This window comes from Lethenteron reissneri, chromosome 61 (assembly GCF_015708825.2).
Source record: "Lethenteron reissneri isolate LAM-NWPU_2019-01 chromosome 61, ASM1570882v1, whole genome shotgun sequence".
Taxonomy (NCBI): domain Eukaryota; kingdom Metazoa; phylum Chordata; class Hyperoartia; order Petromyzontiformes; family Petromyzontidae; genus Lethenteron; species Lethenteron reissneri.
The window spans coordinates 9,633,036-9,651,211 of NC_083839.1; the positions used below are offsets into that span (position 1 = coordinate 9,633,036).

The 18,176-nt window shown below is 55.5% G+C and overlaps 1 protein-coding gene across 1 annotated transcript in view; it reads left to right on the top strand.

Annotated features, from left to right (window-relative positions):
• The first annotated feature begins 328 nt into the window (after positions 1 to 328).
• The window catches only part of LOC133358313 (E3 ubiquitin-protein ligase MARCHF11-like), a 207,084-nt gene continuing 189,236 nt past the window's right edge, over positions 329 to 18,176 (top strand). Inside the window, exon 1 of the mRNA XM_061576567.1 lies at positions 329 to 3,281. Coding sequence (XP_061432551.1) covers positions 2,751 to 3,281 — 531 coding nt within the window. The 5' untranslated portion in view covers positions 329 to 2,750. The remainder of the gene's footprint in view (positions 3,282 to 18,176) is intronic.

Here is an 18,176-nt window from a genome sequence, read left to right on the forward strand (position 1 = left end):
CCCAATTACACTCCACTCCCCACACACCACACACAGCCCAATCACACTTCACTCCCCACACACCGCACACAGCCCAATCACACTCCACTCCCCACACACCACACACACCCCAATCACACTCCACTCCCCACACACCGCACACACCCCAATCACAATCCCGTCCCCACGCACCGCACACACCCCACTGCCCAATTCGAGCTGTGCTGGCTTGCGCTCCCCTCTCGAAACCTGTAAACCGGAAGAACATCTCAGGGGCGCGAGCTCGAGACAGACGGCGCTGTGCGCGTGAGCCGAGCAGGAGCAGCAGGATCAAGAGGAGCGGCGCTCGCTGCTGCTGATGTCAAGACCGGGAAACAGAGTCGCCTCTATCTCCCGCGGCGGCAGACCCGATAGGGCGCTATTGCTCATTGGCAGCAGCGGCACCGTCACCGTGGCCAACTCTGCCTCCCCCGCTGCCGTGCTGCTGCTGTTGTTGTGTCGTTGTGGCGGCGCGTGGTAGCGGTGCGGGGTGGCCGCACGCCCGCCCGAGACACGAGCACGACTCCTCGTGTCGTGCGCGCTCCTCGCCCCGGCCGGCCAGACGAGGAGCTGTTTGAGATTGCGCGCGTGTAGCAGCCCCTCGTGCTGTGCGCGCGGTACCAGCCGGCTGGTGGCCGTGGTGGTTCCGAGTCTGCACTTCTCTACGACTACATTGATTCGTCATCCGGATTAGATTTCGCTTTCGTCCGCTGTCGGTCGCCCGCTGACTGCAGTGGCTGTGGACTGCCGCGACTGCCGCGTGGTGGATCGCACCGATACAGTCCATGGGCCGTGGTTTTGGAATATGCGGTAGGAGATTGAGACTCGCTTAAGCTCGGGCATGGTGCTTGGAGCGCAGCAGCTGCAGCAGCAGCAGTGGCGGTAGGGATTTAGCGGATTTGTACCCGCACTGAGCCACTGTTCTCCGCGTGTGCGCAGCAGCAACATCACCATCATCCGGAGCAGCAGCCACAGCATCCTCATCATTCGTGGCAGCAGGAGTAGCGACATCAGCAGGAGCATAATCAGGAGCAGCATCATTAGTCGCAGCAGTAGCAGCAATATCAACATCAGAAGCACCGTCAGTCGCAACAGCATATCATCATCTCTAGCACCAGCAGCATCGTCAGTCATCGTTATTAGTCGCCACAGGAGCAGAACACATCAGCAGCATCATCAATCTCAGCAGCGCCATCAGTAGCATCGTCAGTAGCATCGTCATATTTAGGAGCAGCAGCAACATCAGCAGCATCAGTAACAGCAGCATCAGTAGCAGCATCGTCGGTATCAGTAGCACCATCAGTAGCATCGTTAGTAGCATCATCAGCCTCACGACAGAAGGGGCCGCAGCGTGTATAAGGTGTGTGTGTGTGCACGGTGTGTGTGTGCACGGTGTGTGTGTGCGCACTGTGTGTGTGTGTTCCTGGGGAGTGCGTCCCGCCCGGACCTCTCCCTGTGTTGTTTTTGGCCACGCTTTGCTATTTCAATAATTCAGGCGCTACTGCTGCCTGCGCTCGCCGTACAACGTACTGCGAATACGAGAGTGTGTGTGTCTATGAGAGAGTGTGTGTATATGTCTATGAGAGTGTATGTCTATGAGAGCGTGTTTGTATCTATGAGAGTGTGTGTCTATGAGAGTGTGTGTGTCTATGAGTGTGTGTGTGTGTGTCTATGAAAGCACGTGTGTGTGTCTATGAGAGTGTGTGTATGTCTATTAGAGTGTGTGTGTCTAACAACCGCCATTCGCCACCCAGTGGCGGTGACGTCACCACGGCGCTTGTGCCAGGCGATGTGCACGTTAAAGCCACGTGAAGTGTCGAACACCCGCTGGCAGGTCACAGGGCAGACCCAGGTGTCATGGGTCGACTGACGGTTGTTGTGTGTCTATGAGTGTGTGTGTGTGTGTCTATGAGAGTGTTAGGGTCTCTATGAGAGTGTGTGTGTGTCTATGAGAGTGTGTGTGTTTCTATTGGAGGGAGCGGTAGTGTAGTAGTTATCACGCTGCGCTACGAACCTGGCGACCCGGGGTTCGGTTCCCGCTCACGGCCAACGCCAGTGACGATTATCTGAATCGGTCCTGAGCCTCCCCTAGATCGACTCAGCCACTAGGAAGACAAAGGCGGCCGGGCGTAGGGTTGGCCACCCACCCCCTCGTGTGCTGTGCCAGCCTTCATAGGTTCTCGCTAACAGCACTTGCCCCAACAGTCTGTTACAGGCTATACGGGGGGTCTTTGTGTGTCTACGAGAGAGTGTGTGTTTTGTATATTTCACAGTTTTTTTTCTCTCCGAGTGCAACGGTTGACCCTACATGCTGCACGGGCATTAGCACTATTTCGGTAGCAAAGTTATCTTTTTTTGTTCTTAGAATTGTCCGGGTTTTTATTTGCAGCGATGTGTTTCGTGTGTGTGACTTACATTTTTACGTCCGCCACTGCGCTATTTAAACCTCGATGGCTTCGTGCTCAATAGAATTGGGCCGGCGTACGTAATTGCATCGTAATCATCGTCATTCATCCCGATGTCGGTCGTTGAGGCGGTGGTGGCGGTGGTAGCCGCGCTATAAAAGTGGGAAACGCCAGCTGCCTTTGCCCCTCGGCATCCCGTGGCCATGGACTGCGGTTGAGGTGGGCCCCCCTCTCACCCCCCCACCACCCAATCCAACCCGCCTCTCTCTCTCTCGTGGCTTTGCCACGGATAACTCAATTCCGAAGAGCGGGCTCCGGGCCGGCCACATGTGCTTCGCGTCGAGGCGAGTATCGATGCGGGCGAGGCGACAAGCGAACGGCATGGTCCTTCTGCTCGCGACGCACCTCGCGGCGGCCAACATGAGCGGTGGCGGTGGCGGTGGCAGCAGCAGCATCGACCCTCCTCCCGGGAAGTGCCCGCAGCGCCAACTCGGTGTGCCCCTACCCACTGCGCATAACAAGAGGAGGCATCGCCACGTCGTCAGCGGCGGCGGAGGAGGAGGGGGGACAGGCGGCGGACATCACCACCACCACCGCGATGCGCCGGCGATGGTGGCTTGCGCGGGCTGCCAGAACGAGTGGGCGGCTTCGTTCCCCAGCACCCCCTCCTCGGAGCAGCTCGGCGCAAAGAAATGCGGTGGAGCGAGTGGAGCTGGTGGTGGTGCTGGTGGTGCTGGCGGCGGCGGTGGCGGTGGAGCTGGCAAGACGCAGCACGCGGCCGACACGTGCTCGCTCAGCAGCAGCGACAGCAGCAGCCACTCACCGCTGTGCCGCATCTGCTTCCAGGGCCAGGAGCAGGTAAGAGACCCCTCGCGACCCCTCGCGACCCCAGAATCGCGGTCGGTGCGGCAGCCACGCAGCGCTCCCGAGTTGGAGGGGGGACGCGACCCCATCACGCACGGTGGCTTACGGAGCGCAATAAGTTGAAAGTACACGCGTAAATACATACTGCGTGGTAGACGACAGTCTGACTGTGTGGTAGACGACAGTCTGACTGCGTGGTAGACAACAGTCTAAATGCGTGGTAGACGAAAGTCTGACTGTGGTAGACGACAGTCTGAATGTGTGGTAGACGACAGTCTGAATGTGTGGTAGACGACAGTCTGACTGTGGTAGACGACAGTCTGACTGTGTGGTAGACGACAGTCTGACTGTGGTAGACGACAGTCTGACTGTGCGATAGACGACAGTCTGAATGTGTGGTAGACGACAGTCTGACTGTGTGGTAGACGACAGTCTGACTGCGTGGTAGACAACAGTCTAAATGCGTGGTAGACGAAAGTCTGACTGTGGTAGACGACAGTCTGAATGTGTGGTAGACGACAGTCTGACTGTGTGATAGACGACAGTCTGACTGTGGTAGACGACAGTCTGACTGTGGTAGACGACAGTCTGACTGTGCGATAGACGACAGTCTGAATGTGTGGTAGACGACAGTCTGACTGCGTGGTAGATGACAGTCTGACTGCGTGGTAGACGACAGTCTGACTGTGCGATAGACGACAGTCTGACTGTGCGATAGACGACAGTCTGACTGTGGTAGACGACAGTCTGACTGTGCGATAGACGACAGTCTGACTGTGCGGTAGATGACAGTCTGACTGCGTGGTAGACGACAGTCTGACTGTGATAGACGACAGTCTGACTGTGTGATAGACGACAGTCTGACTGTGTGGTAGACGACAGTCTGACTGCGTGGTAGACGACAGTCTGACTGCGTGGTAGACGACAGTCTGACTGTGTGATAGACGACAGTCTGACTGTGGTAGACGACAGTCTGACTGCGTGGTAGACGACAGTCTGACTGCGTGGTAGACGACAGTCTGACTGTGGTAGACGACAGTCTGACTGCGTGGTAGACGACAGTCTGACTGTGATAGACGACAGTTTGACTGTGGTAGACGACAGTCTGACTGCGTGGTAGACGACAGTCTGACTGCGTGGTAGACGACAGTCTGACTGCGTGATAGACGACAGTCTGACTGCGTGGTAGACGACAGTCTGACTGCGTGGTAGACGACAGTCTGACTGTGTGATAGACGACAGTCTGACTGTGATAGACGACAGTTTGACTGTGGTAGACGACAGTCTGACTGCGTGGTAGACGTCAGTCTGACTGTGTGATAGACGACAGTCTGACTGTGGTAGACGACAGTCTGACTGCGTGGTAGACGACAGTCTGACTGTGGTAGACGACAGTCTGACTGCGTGATAGACGACAGTCTGACTGTGTGATAGACGACAGTCTGGCTGTGGTAGACGACAGTCTGACTGTGTGGTAGACGACAGTCTGACTGCGTGATAGACGACAGCCTGACTGCGTGGTAGACGACAGTCTGACTGCGTGATAGACGACAGTCTGACTGCGTGGTAGACGACAGTCTGACTGTGGTAGAGGACAGTCTGAATGTGTGGTAGACGACAGTCTGACTGCGTGATAGACGACAGTCTGACTGCGTGGTAGACGACAGTCTGACTGTGGTAGAGGACAGTCTGAATGTGTAGTAGACGACAGTCTGACTGCGTGATAGACGACAGTCTGATTGTGTGGTAGACGACAGCCTGACTGTGTGGTAGACGACAGCCTGACTGTGTGGTAGACGACAGTCTGACTGTGGTAGACGACAGTCTGACTGTGTGGTAGACGACAGTCTGACTGCGTGATAGACGACAGTCTGACTGCGTGATAGACGACAGTCTGACTGCGTGGTAGACGACAGTCTGACTGTGGTAGAGGACAGTCTGAATGTGTGGTAGACGACAGTCTGAATGTGTGGTAGACGACAGCCTGATTGTGTGGTAGACGACAGTCTGACTGTGTGGTAGATAGTTCTGTTTGTTGTTGGGCATTTGGGCCTACGCTCAGCAACTGTGATAAAAACAACCCAGCAAATGTGCTGTGTGTCTTCTGTCGGGTTATTTGTGTTGTTGTATGTATCGTTAATGTTGCGTGTGTGAGATGTGCTTGTCAATGAAGTTGCCTCGAAGAGTGTTGATCCTCATCCTCCTGTAGTCGGGTCGTTTACGATTCAATTGGCTGCAACAGCTCTCACTCCAGCAGAGAGGACATGAGCCCTGGGAACCGACAGCAGAGAGATATCAGCCTCACGCGGTTAGGCCTATTAAGACCTATGACAGGTTGACTTTACCGCAATGTAACCTGGATTTGAACTTACGTCAGCGCGAATGGTCGGCTCGCCTGCTGCTGCTATGTACACTCGGGGCGTGACGAGCATTGCACCGCAAAGAGATTTTTCGTGTTCATTGGAAACGCAGCACAGGAACACGCGGAGTGCCTGCCGCTGGTGTCCCTTCTTCAACACCACGCAAGGTTCTGTGCCCGTGTTGGGATGCGCCGGTGTTTGGGACGCGCCACTGTTTGGGATCTGTCATTGGGTTGCGCCACTGTTTGGGGCGTGCCAGAGTGTGCGTGTGTCACTTGCTCCTGTTCCGCGAATCGATCACATTCATTGTGACGGTGGCCCCAACACGAGGAGGAGCTCCTACGAGCCGCGTGAAGGCGACGCCGATGGGTTCCTGCACAAAGGGCCGAGCTCCGTCCAACAGCGGCGTCGCTGCTCTCTGTGTGCGCGCTGAGTGCAGCACAGGGCTCTTCTCCTGTCGGGGCACCGGGGCCTCTCTAATTGCCACTGCAATGTTCACGAGACGCTGGCCTCCTGGCTGGCCGGCCTTCTGGCTGGCCGACCTTCTGGCTGGCCGGCCTCCTGGCTGGCCGGCCTCCTGGCTGGCCGGCCTCCTGGCTGGCTGGCCGGCCTCCTGGCTGGCTGGCCGGCCTCCTGGCTGGCTGGCCGGCCTCCTGGCTGGCTGGCCGGCCTCCTGGCTGGCTGGCCGGCCTCCTGGCTGGCTGGCCGGCCTCCTGGCTGGCTGGCCGGCCTCCTGGCTGGCTGGCCGGCCTCTGGCTGGCCGGCCTCCTGGCTGGCTGGCCGGCCTCCTGGCTGGCTGGCTCAGTGCTTGCTGTGACTGTCGCATGCACCTGCTAACCTTTGCCCGTCGCTTACAATAAGTACCGCACGTATAATTGGCCAGGCCCAAATCGATGCTTAATTTACAACGCAACAAGTCGTGCAAAACAATTGCGTTGCGGTTAACCTCCGCGATTAATTAAATAGAGCTAATTGGGTCTCGGACTCACTATGAATCAGGTATTTTCTTGTTAGTCAATTAAATAATTGACCAAGCAAGCAGCATAACTCGTCACCTAATTAGCTTAGGAATTACAACGCAGTTGTTGCGTCTTGTCATGTTTTTTTTTGCGAACCTACGGGGGGTTTTTGTTGGGACTTGCGCTGTACGTTGTCTCACCCCCCCCCCCCTCTGCCTGCATACCCCCACGTTCCCCTGTACCCCGACGTACTCCCACGTACCCCCACGTAAACCCCACGTACACCCCACGTTCCCCGAGTCAAACGTTTGTGCTGGGTTTGTTTCGCCCGGACGCGATCTCACCGGAGACAAAAGGAACCGCGAGGGAGTCTCGTGAGGTCGAAAGAGCATTCCGGCACCGTGTCGGGATCATCGTTGTCAGTCAAAGGAGACGTTTCCCAAGGCACTGTGAATGATTGTTTGTACGCATGCATGTTGAACCTCTTTAACACCGTACGTAGTTAACCGTGCTAATCGGAGGTGCGAGGGAAGGACAACAAACTAAACACAAAAAGCAGTTTTAAATAAATGAATTTGTCAATTTAGATGATTAATAAGTATAACCCGTAAAAACAAAGTTTTTCACTCTAAATCCTTTATATGCGTGACGGCTAGAGTCCTCTCGTCCTCTGGCTTGAGATGGCTGCCACCTATGGGTCAGATGATTGTCTGCAGTATTAAACAATTGGTAATTAAATATTTAATTAGTTTTCCCTAAACAGTGTAAAATTTTGGAATTTTTTTTTCACGAAAATTAATTGTCTCGCACAACGAGTCTGTGCAAAATGTCAGCTCGATTGGATAACGGGAAGTGGGTTAAAAAACGACCGAAAGGTTTGCACGGTCGTAAGCAAGCAAACAAGCACGCAAGCAAGCGAATTTAATATAAAGGATTTAAAAAGCACATAGCTCCCAGTGGCTTCCGAATATCGGCAGAAAGAACATTCCAGACGACCGCAGGAAGTGCATCTGAAAGAGCGGCGCGATGCAGTCGCCGTCTTTGTTCGATGGCCAGCCAAAAGCCGCTGCTGCTGATGCTGCGAGGATGACCGGAGTTTGCGTGACGATTGCTTATAGCTCCTTGACAAGATCATCAGGGTATTGTGGTTCATTCGTGGAAAGCACTGTGTGTAATGAGCGTGACCTTCTAGTGCTTGCCACAGACAAATGCTTCTATTATTTACAGATAATGTATTTAGATCAGGCGTGCCCAAAAAAAACGTCGCACGAATGTTTGTTGGATGTATGTTGTACGTTTGTATGTGGAATCTCTTTCGCACCGTACGTAGCCAACCGTGCTAATCAACAAAACGAGGGGCGTCACGGTGGCGAGATGTTAACTACTTCTCCTGGTATACAGGAGGTCGTGGGTTCGATCCCAACCCTGACGCCTGCTGCTGTATATTTGGAGTTTGCGTGTCTCTCTCATCATCATCACGGTGCCTAGGAGATGTTAACTACCTCGCCTGGCATACAGGAGGTCGTGGGTTCGATCCCAACCCTGCCGCCTGCTGCTGTATATTTGGAGTTTGCATGTCTCTCTCCCCCGTGGTCGCGTGGATTTTTCTCTAGCTCCTCCGGGTTTTCCCCCCTCCACATTTGGAAATCAATGTTGCGTGCTCGCGAGAATTTGGCTGCTGCCATAACTTTTCCACATGATGATGACGACGATAAGCCAACTTGACTGAGCTACCATTTGTGATATTCAGGTCGCTGCGGAAAAAAAAGAGAGACAATATGACGCGTAAAATGAGAAATGTGTTTGTTTTAATTTAAACAAGTGGGAGAGTGAAGTGGCCGTGGCTCCTCATGAGCACAGCTGCTCCCGAGAGTGCTCTTGCACCATCAGTTTGGTCCGAACTCACGCTGCAAGGCTGCTGCGTGCGAGTTCGGGTTCGGCGTGGCGATAATAAATGTTGGTCGTTCGCGGTCCACCTGTGACACACCGCCGCTGGCTTTGCCACCCGGGAGCCAGCGGAGTTTCTCATTGGGGCGGGGGGGGGGCTCTTGACGGCACCGGTTTGAATTTTTGTCCACGCTGTGTGCACCCAGCGGGGGAGGGGAGGGGGAGGGGGAGGTGCTTTTAGCAAAAACATTGTTGGGCCTTCCGGGAAAAAAAAAATATTTTTTATAGCCTCGGTTGTCGTAACCTCGAGAGGAGCCCGAGCTGAATCCACTCTCTCTTTCCGTTTCCGAGACGCACTGCAAAGTTGCAGGGTGGGTGGCCGTTCACCACTGAATCTCGGAGCGTTAATTTTATTTTTTAAAGACGTCGTTACTCACCACGGAGAACCGTAGCCACTCTACGATAGCTGGTGGTACGTCTACCGACCCGACGACATACTGTACTGATAAAGTTATTGCACACGTACGTCATCGAAACTGGAAAGGGGTTAAAATTGCACATGGTCTCTCCTGCTCACGCATTGGTGTTGCAGATCCGCTACAGGTCAAAGACGGTCACTGCATCCCACGCTTTCAGATGCTCTCCTGTCGCCGTCTGGAACGCTCTTCCTGCCGATATTCGTAAGCTACTTAGAGCTACACACTTTTAAATCTAAATTGAAAACTAATTTCTTTAGAACTGGCTTTTTGTGTTTAGTTTGTTGTCCTTCCCACTAACCTCCGATTAGCACGGTTGACTACGTCCGGTGCAAAAGACGTTCAACACGCAAAACAATATTCACCATATAGCCTGAACACACTGTAGGGGCAAGTGGTGTTAGCGAGCACCTATGAAGGCCGGCACACCCGGCTGCCTTTGTCTCCCCAGTGGCAATGTTTACACACCACACCACGTCCTCGTTTGAGGCCGAGTCGACCTAGGGGAGGCCCAAGACCGGTTCAGATAATCGTCACTGGTGTTGGCCGCGAGCGGGAATCTTACTCGGGTCTCTGGGTTCGTAGCGCAGCGTGCTAACCACTACACTACCGATCCCCCCAGTTCAACACTGTGGGGAGCGGTCGTGTAGCGAGCAGTGAGGGCGCTACCGGTGACCCTCATCACTATCCCCCAACCAACCGCGGGAGCTTCCCGGCGCTGTGACGCTGAGACGAGCACCGCTGCTGCGTGCCGTGACACGCAGCAGCGGCTCCGGGTCATCGCTCTGCAGGGGAAGGAGTTCCCGCTGCTGGAGACGTCAAACAGACGTCGAGCGTGGGCGTGCTGGTTTATGCCCCCCCCCCCCATCCCGGTGAAGCGTGCCCAGGAGAAGCCGCCAGCGCGCTGTCCCTCGCGCTACCTCTGCGCGCGGTTGGCCTGGTGCTGTCTCGTGAAGGGTTTCCCAGGCTTCCATTCCCAGACTTGGACACCGTATCCTGTGGACGACGTCTGCGTGTGGTTCAATGCCCCCACGATGATAGCCCACGCCTTCAAATGTGTGACATGCAATCCCATCGTGTATCGGAGTACACGTTTGTCATTTTCTCCACTGGCAAACAACACGTGTTCAGACAGAAACGAATTTTAAGTTTGGGACAATTTGAGTATTTGACCAAGTACGAGGCTATCTTACAAATATCTTCTGTGCAGGTTGCGACTCACAAATGCTGAGAATGCGTGTGTGTTGGTGTGTGTGCGATGAATAACGAACAGTGTACAACGATGCAGACGACACTTATTTTTGTGTGGTCCTTTTCAATTGTTATATACTTATTAGAGAACAATACAATGCCTGGCATTTCCTTCGTTTTTGTGGGCCATTAACATTTGTACTTTATGGAGCATGCCAGCTGCTTCTTCACGCATGAATTTCCTCGCAGGTTCTCCCCATAGCTAACTATTGTGGAAAGTGCTCATAGCGAGCAGCATCTATGAAGGCCGGCACGGCACATGAGGGGGTGGGTGGCCAGCACCACACCCGGCCGCCTTTATCTCCCCAGTGTCGATGTTTACACACTGCACCAAGTACGCATTTGAGGATGAGTCGATCTAGGGGAGGCCCTGGACTGGTTCAGATAATTGTCACCGGTGTTATTGGCCGGGAATCGAACTCGGGTCACTGGATTCGTAGCACTGCGTGCTAATCGCTCTGCCACCGCTAACAGAACACAACCTCTAAATGTTTATTCATACTGGAGGAATCCGGTAATGGAAAAGCTCTGTGTCACAGGTGTCCAGTAGGCACGCACATACACACAATGTCACTGATATTGGCCACCAAATCGCAATGCTGAAAAAATACCTGGAGATGACACAACTGGGATTCACACGCAGAGCAGCATCAGCATCAGCCCCGACTTAACTAAACAAAAAAACTGTAAACTTTTTTGTTTAACCACTGAGCTATATAGATCTTTTTTCGGAAGCGACTTGGCTATAACAAATTATGGCTCAACAAAGTGCCACGTGAACAAAACATGGCAATTCGTTACTAGTACAGCACTAACCAGTGTGTTGGAGAGAAAACCCACAACATTTACAATTCGAGTACGACGTTTCGCCATTAATTGCAACTACGTAACAAACCTTACTAATTGGGTTGTCTTGGGGGGGTGGCGGGTTTAACGACACATGAATATTTACACGATCTAACCCAAAAACCTCTTATGGATAATATTGTTCGCGAAAGCCTACAACGCGTTAAATGGCCACGGCAATTTCCCACAGAAGCAAAAAAAAGAGGAGCGGAACGTTCGTCTGTGTGTCCCCACTACATCGAACGAGCGAAAGTTCCCTCTGGCGGCAATCAGAACAGCTGTTGTGCTTGTAAGCAGTGAAAGTGATCGTTGATGTTATTCATGGCGTCTAAGGGTCATGGAAATGTACGTGACGTTGTGACACTTGTCATTGTTGCAGCTATCGGGGGTTGCGAGAGAACATCGCGAGCATGCTCAAGTGAATGTTCGTGACGCTGGAGGGCCCTGCTGATGTTCGACGTGGAACCGATTTCGTAAAACTAATGAAAATTTTAATGAACTTGCGTCGTGTTAATGTGTCGACTGGCATCGTCTTTCTTTGGCACATGCGTGTCCCCCCTCGTGCATTGTGGAGGGCTGGGGTAGCGTGAGGCTGAGTGGGGGGATGGGGTGGCGTGAGACTGAGTGGGAGGCTGGGGTAGCGTGAGGCTGGGTGGGGGGCTGGGGTAGCGTGAGACTGAGTGGGAGGCTGGGGTAGCGTGAGGCTGGGTGGGGGGCTGGGGTAGCGTGAGACTGGGTGGGGGGCTGGGGTAGCGTGAGACTGAGTGGGAGGCTGGGGTAGCGTGAGACTGAGTGGGGGGCTGGGGTAGCGTGAGACTGAGTGGGAGGCTGGGGTAGCGTGAGACTGAGTGGGGGGCTGGGGTAGCGTGATAATGAGTGGGGGGCTGGGGTAGCGTGAGGCTGGGTGGGGGGCTGGGGTAGCGTGAGACTGAGTGGGAGGCTGGGGTAGCGTGAGGCTGGGTGGGGGGCTGGGGTAGTGTGAGGCTGAGTGGGGGGCTGGGGTAGCGTGAGACTGGGTGGGGGGCTGGGGTAGCGTGAGACTGAGTGGGAGGCTGGGGTAGCGTGAGGCTGGGTGGGGGGCTGGGGTAGCGTGAGACTGAGTGGGAGGCTGGGGTAGCGTGAGACTGAGTGGGGGGCTGGGGTAGCATGAGACTGAGTGGGGGGCTGGGGTAGCGTGAGACTGAGTGGGAGGCTGGGGTAGCGTGAGACTGAGTGGGGGGCTGGGGTAGCGTGATAATGAGTGGGGGGCTGGGGTAGCGTGAGGCTGGGTGGGGGGCTGGGGTAGCGTGAGACTGAGTGGGAGGCTGGGGTAGCGTGAGGCTGAGTGGGGGGCTGGGGTAGCGTGAGACTGGGTGGGGGGCTGGGGTAGCGTGAGACTGAGTGGGGGGCTGGGGTAGCGTGAGACTGAGTGGGAGGCTGGGGTAGCGTGAGGCTGGGTGGGGGGCTGGGGTAGCGTGAGGCTGGGTGGGGGGCTGGGGTAGCGTGAGACTGGGTGGGGGGCTGGGGTAGCGTGAGACTGGGTGGGGGGCTGGGGTAGCGTGAGACTGGGTGGGGGGCTGGGGTAGCGTGAGACTGAGTGGGGGGCTGGGGTAGCGTGAGACTGAGTGGGGGGCTGGGGTAGCGTGAGACTGAATGGGGGGCTGGGGTAGCGTGAGACTGAGTGGGGGGCTGGGGTAGCGTGAGACTGAATGGGGGGCTGGGGTAGCGTGATAATGAGTGGGGGGCTGGGGTAGCGTGAGACTGAGTGGGGGGCTGGGGTAGCGTGAGACTGAGTGGGAGGCTGGGGTAGCGTGAGACTGAGTGGGGGGCTGGGGTAGCGTGGGGCTGAGTGGGGGGCTGGGGTAGCGTGAGGCTGAGTGGGGGGCTGGGGTAGCGTGAGACTGAGTGGGGGGCTGGGGTAGCGTGAGGCTGAGTGGGGGGCTGGGGTAGCGTGAGGCTGAGTGGGGGGCTGGGGTAGCGTGAGACTGAGTGGGGGGCTGGGGTAGCGTGAGACTGAGTGGGGGGCTGGGGTAGCGTGAGGCTGAGTGGGGGGCTGGGGTAGCGTGATGCTGAGTGGGGGGCTGGGGTAGCGTGAGACTGAGTGGGAGGATGGGGTAGCGTGAGACTGAGTGGGGGGCTGGGGTAGCGTGAGACTGGGTGGGGGGCTGGGGTAGCGTGAGACTGAGTGGGGGGCTGGGGTAGCGTGAGACTGAGTGGGGGGCTGGGGTAGCGTGAGCCTGAGTGGGGGGCTGGGGTAGCGTGATAATGAGTGGGGGGCTGGGGTAGCGTGAGCCTGAGTGGGGGGCTGGGGTAGCGTGATAATGAGTGGGGGGCTGGGGTAGCGTGAGACTGGGTGGGGGGCTGGGGTAGCGTGAGACTGAGTGGGAGGCTGGGGTAGCGTGAGGCTGAATGGGGGGCTGGGGTAGCGTGAGACTGGGTGGGGGGCTGGGGTAGCGTGATAATGAGTGGGGGGCTGGGGTAGCGTGAGCCTGAGTGGGGGGCTGGGGTAGCGTGAGACTGAGTGGGGGGCTGGGGTAGCGTGAGCCTGAGTGGGGGGCTGGGGTAGCGTGATAATGAGTGGGGGGCTGGGGTAGCGTGAGCCTGAGTGGGGGGCTGGGTTAGCGTGATAATGAGTGGGGGGCTGGGGTAGCGTGAGACTGGGTGGGGGGCTGGGGTAGCGTGAGACTGAGTGGGAGGCTGGGGTAGCGTGAGGCTGAATGGGGGGCTGGGGTAGCGTGAGACTGGGTGGGGGGCTGGGGTAGCGTGATAATGAGTGGGGGGCTGGGGTAGCGTGAGCCTGAGTGGGGGGCTGGGGTAGCGTGAGACTGGGTGGGGGGCTGGGGTAGCGTGAGACTGAGTGGGGGGCTGGGGTAGCGTGAGACTGAATGGGGGGCTGGGGTAGCGTGATAATGAGTGGGGGGCTGGGGTAGCGTGAGGCTGGGTGGGGGGCTGGGGTAGCGTGAGGCTGGGTGGGGGGCTGGGGTAGCGTGAGACTGAGTGGGAGGCTGGGGTAGCGTGAGGCTGGGTGGGGGGCTGGGGTAGCGTGAGACTGAGTGGGGGGCTGGGGTAGCGTGAGACTGGGTGGGGGGCTGGGGTAGCGTGAGGCTGGGTGGGGGGCTGGGGTAGCGTGAGACTGAGTGGGGGGCTGGGGTAGCGTGAGACTGAGTGGGGGGCTGGGGTAGCGTGAGACTGAGTGGGAGGCTGGGGTAGCGTGAGACTGAGTGGGGGGCTGGGGTAGCGTGAGGCTGAGTGGGGGGCTGGGGTAGCGTGAGGCTGAGTGGGGGGCTGGGGTAGCGTGAGGCTGAGTGGGGGGCTGGGGTAGCGTGAGACTGAGTGGGGGGCTGGGGTAGCGTGAGGCTGAGTGGGGGGCTGGGGTAGCGTGAGGCTGAGTGGGGGGCTGGGGTAGCGTGAGACTGAGTGGGGGGCTGGGGTAGCGTGAGGCTGAGTGGGGGGCTGGGGTAGCGTGATGCTGAGTGGGGGGCTGGGGTAGCGTGAGACTGAGTGGGAGGCTGGGGTAGCGTGAGACTGAGTGGGGGGCTGGGGTAGCGTGAGACTGGGTGGGGGGCTGGGGTAGCGTGAGACTGAGTGGGGGGCTGGGGTAGCGTGAGACTGAGTGGGGGGCTGGGGTAGCGTGAGCCTGAGTGGGGGGCTGGGGTAGCGTGATAATGAGTGGGGGGCTGGGGTAGCGTGAGCCTGAGTGGGGGGGCTGGGGTAGCGTGATAATGAGTGGGGGGCTGGGGTAGCGTGAGACTGGGTGGGGGGCTGGGGTAGCGTGAGACTGAGTGGGAGGCTGGGGTAGCGTGAGGCTGAATGGGGGGCTGGGGTAGCGTGAGACTGGGTGGGGGGCTGGGGTAGCGTGATAATGAGTGGGGGGCTGGGGTAGCGTGAGCCTGAGTGGGGGGCTGGGGTAGCGTGATAATGAGTGGGGGGCTGGGGTACCGTGAGACTGGGTGGGGGGCTGGGGTAGCGTGAGACTGAGTGGGAGGCTGGGGTAGCGTGAGGCTGAATGGGGGGCTGGGGTAGCGTGAGGCTGAATGGGGGGCTGGGGTAGCGTGAGACTGGGTGGGGGGCTGGGGTAGCGTGAGACTGAGTGGGGGGCTGGGGTAGCGTGAGCCTGAGTGGGGGGCTGAGATGTATGCATGTTGAACTTATTTCGCACCGTACGTAGCCAACCGTGCTAATCAGAAGTGCATGGAATGGACAACAAACTAAAACACAAGAAATTAGTTATCAATCTACGCTTTGCGGTTGGGTGCTTTCCGTGTAACGATTTGCCCCCCAACCCACTCCACAATCTGCTGAATTTTCACAATTCAGGGTCACCATTCGATTCTGAAATTGATTCACGGGTTTTTGCCAATCGTAGTTGTAGATGCAGAATCCATAGCGCTGGAAGGACACCACCGCTGGGCCAATCGTCTTAGCCAATCAATCCTCACGCATGATTTGCATCATGTGCTGCGAGAGCGAGAATTAATATGAATGAATGGTGTCAGTGCTCACACACAGTGTAATGAGGGCGAGAGCCGTGTCCCTGTGATATTGAGAGCGAGTGAGAGAGGGAGAGTGAGAGATAGACTTAAAACAATCTAAATTACAAAATTCCAAAGTATGCAAAAATGCGTCACAGACGACATCACACCCAAACCACATAAAAAGTGCAAAACTAAGTCGCCATTGTGGACTTCACACAGCGCTTCATCAGCGCAGCACCTGGGGTTGAACTTTCCCAGATCGTTCATCATTTAAAAAAAAACCTCAAATTGTATAATTGTGCTCAGTATTAGACGGAATAAGAAAGCAACTGCAGACTCGGAACCTGCTAACTAATTTTTACGACTCTAAAATTGCTATCTTAGCTTGTCCCAGTAAGTTGTTGGCCAATAACTTTTTCTCACTGTCGTTGCGGGAACACTTGGATCCCAAAAATAACCGAGATATGGAGAAACCTAGGGACATCTTGCTGAGGATTGTGCGTAATTTTTTTAACAGCAGAGCGAGCCTCGGGCATCATGCAAACGTGATACACAGTTTCTCTGCCGTCACAATACGGGCAAAACGCACATGCCCCCTCGTCAATGTGTTTCAATAGCAAACCGGATGTAACTATACCATGTGCCACTCTCCACTCAAATCCCCAACCCTCTTGGGGATGGGTGCTTTATACATGCCACCTTCATTCCGTGTCACACAGATATTTTGAGGATTCAAAGTTGCGAACCTTGACGCACAATAGATAAAGTTCGTCTTTGGTGACATATTTTAAATTGAAGCGTAGAACACGACCGAACCGCAAGAGTTTGTTTCCAGTACTCCCAGTCCCACAGGTCACTGGACTAGAATGGGGGAAACATAGTTTGTAATGTTTGGGTCACCAAACATTTTTCCACGACTGCCATGTCTTGTTGAGATAAGGCTGACTGGATTTCTACTTGGAGTCTCTCCACAAACCATATGGAGCGTTGCTTCAAAACCAGCATCAGACACTCTGCAAATTCCCACGTAACAATGATGTAAAACTCCCTTCTTTACCCCCCTAAACCCGCAGCAATCGCCACGCGTTAAAACAATTTACATGAAATGGCGATAGCCCCCCACCATCTACCACCTTCCCCGCATCAATTAAATACAACTCGATGTCGTAGCGCAAACCACCAGCATTTTGGAAAATAAAAAGCGCAAAAGCCCTCCAATAGAGGGACTGTTCTGCATACAGGAGTCTGTACAAGAACGTAAGTCTGAAGGCGGCTACCCTGCTGGCCGGATCCACCAGCCCTGCCCACCCTCAGCTGGAGGTAAAGCACCGTCTTCCTGAGCCAACGCCGACCACTGAGTACAGTGACGAGGGTGGGGGTTCTAAACACACAGGCCAACGCCACAACGTGGAGACCACGAGATTTTTAATGATTAACATTCACCCTCTAAAGCAGAGGAGTGGGAGAAGAGGCTTCCACTTTTTCAGCCTCCCCTCCACTCTGTCCAAGACATTCTGTGATACGAAATCGTAATTGCTCAAAAAAACCCGAAGACACGTAATCCATGCGTGTTCCAAATGAAGCCAGGAGGCAGAAGTGCAGGGGAGGCAGATGTGGAGGGATGGCAGCCGCTCCATTCCCCAATGAGAAACGCGCCGCCCTTCATGAGGTTCCCCCATGTAGAGGAAACGTGCTCAAACTCTGCCAAACAAGCGCTGAGGAGCTCTACGTCCTGATCGGTATTTACAAACACTAATACATCATCGGCATAGGCCAAGACTCTTACAAGCGCCATCGGCATGGTCGATAGAGATAGGCCCGATAGACGCTGCCTCAAGGAGTGGAGCATGGGCTCGATAGAGAGAGAGAGAGTACAGCATGCCTTGAGAGAGGGCAACCCTGGCGGATCCCTCTATGCACGGGAAAGGCGCTGACAGGCCTCTGTTAACTTTTATTACACCAGACACATTTGAGTATAGGAGCTAAATGCTGGCGCAAAAAAATTGGACTGAAACCCCTGGAATGCATTGTCCTGAAGAGGTACGAATGCTCCACCCCGTCGAAGGCTTTCTCCGGATCCCGTGAGATCAATCCCACTCCCAGCTGCCGAGAGGCTGCAATATCCACAACATCCCTAAATAAAATATATTATCAAAGATAACCCGGCCAGGGACATAGTAGGTCTGATCAGGGTCCACTATGGCCACGATAACTGTTTTGAGGCGATTTTCCAGAGCTTTTGAGATAATCTTGCAGTCCAAACACAGGAGGGAGACTCGCCTTCAGTTCTTAATGTCACACAAGTCTCCTTTCTTGGGGACCAGTGTCACCACCCCTTGCCTGCTGTCAGACAAGATGTCAGACAGGTCTTGGTGCAGAGGTGACCAAAAGTGCTTAAAGAATTCAGCGGGGAGTCCATAGATGCCGACGGCTTTTCCACTACTCGGCGCCTTCAAAGCCACCGACAGCTCATCGCACGTTAAGGGTCTCTCCAGCTCCTCCACCTGCTGAGTTGGGACTGTAGGAAGACCTTGAAGAAACTGCTCCATCATCGAGTCATCCAGGTAATCCGCAGTGAAAGAGGTCCCGATAGAAACACGCAGCGATGCGGCGCACTTCACCCATGTCCCACACCAGCTACCTCGACGGGGACCTC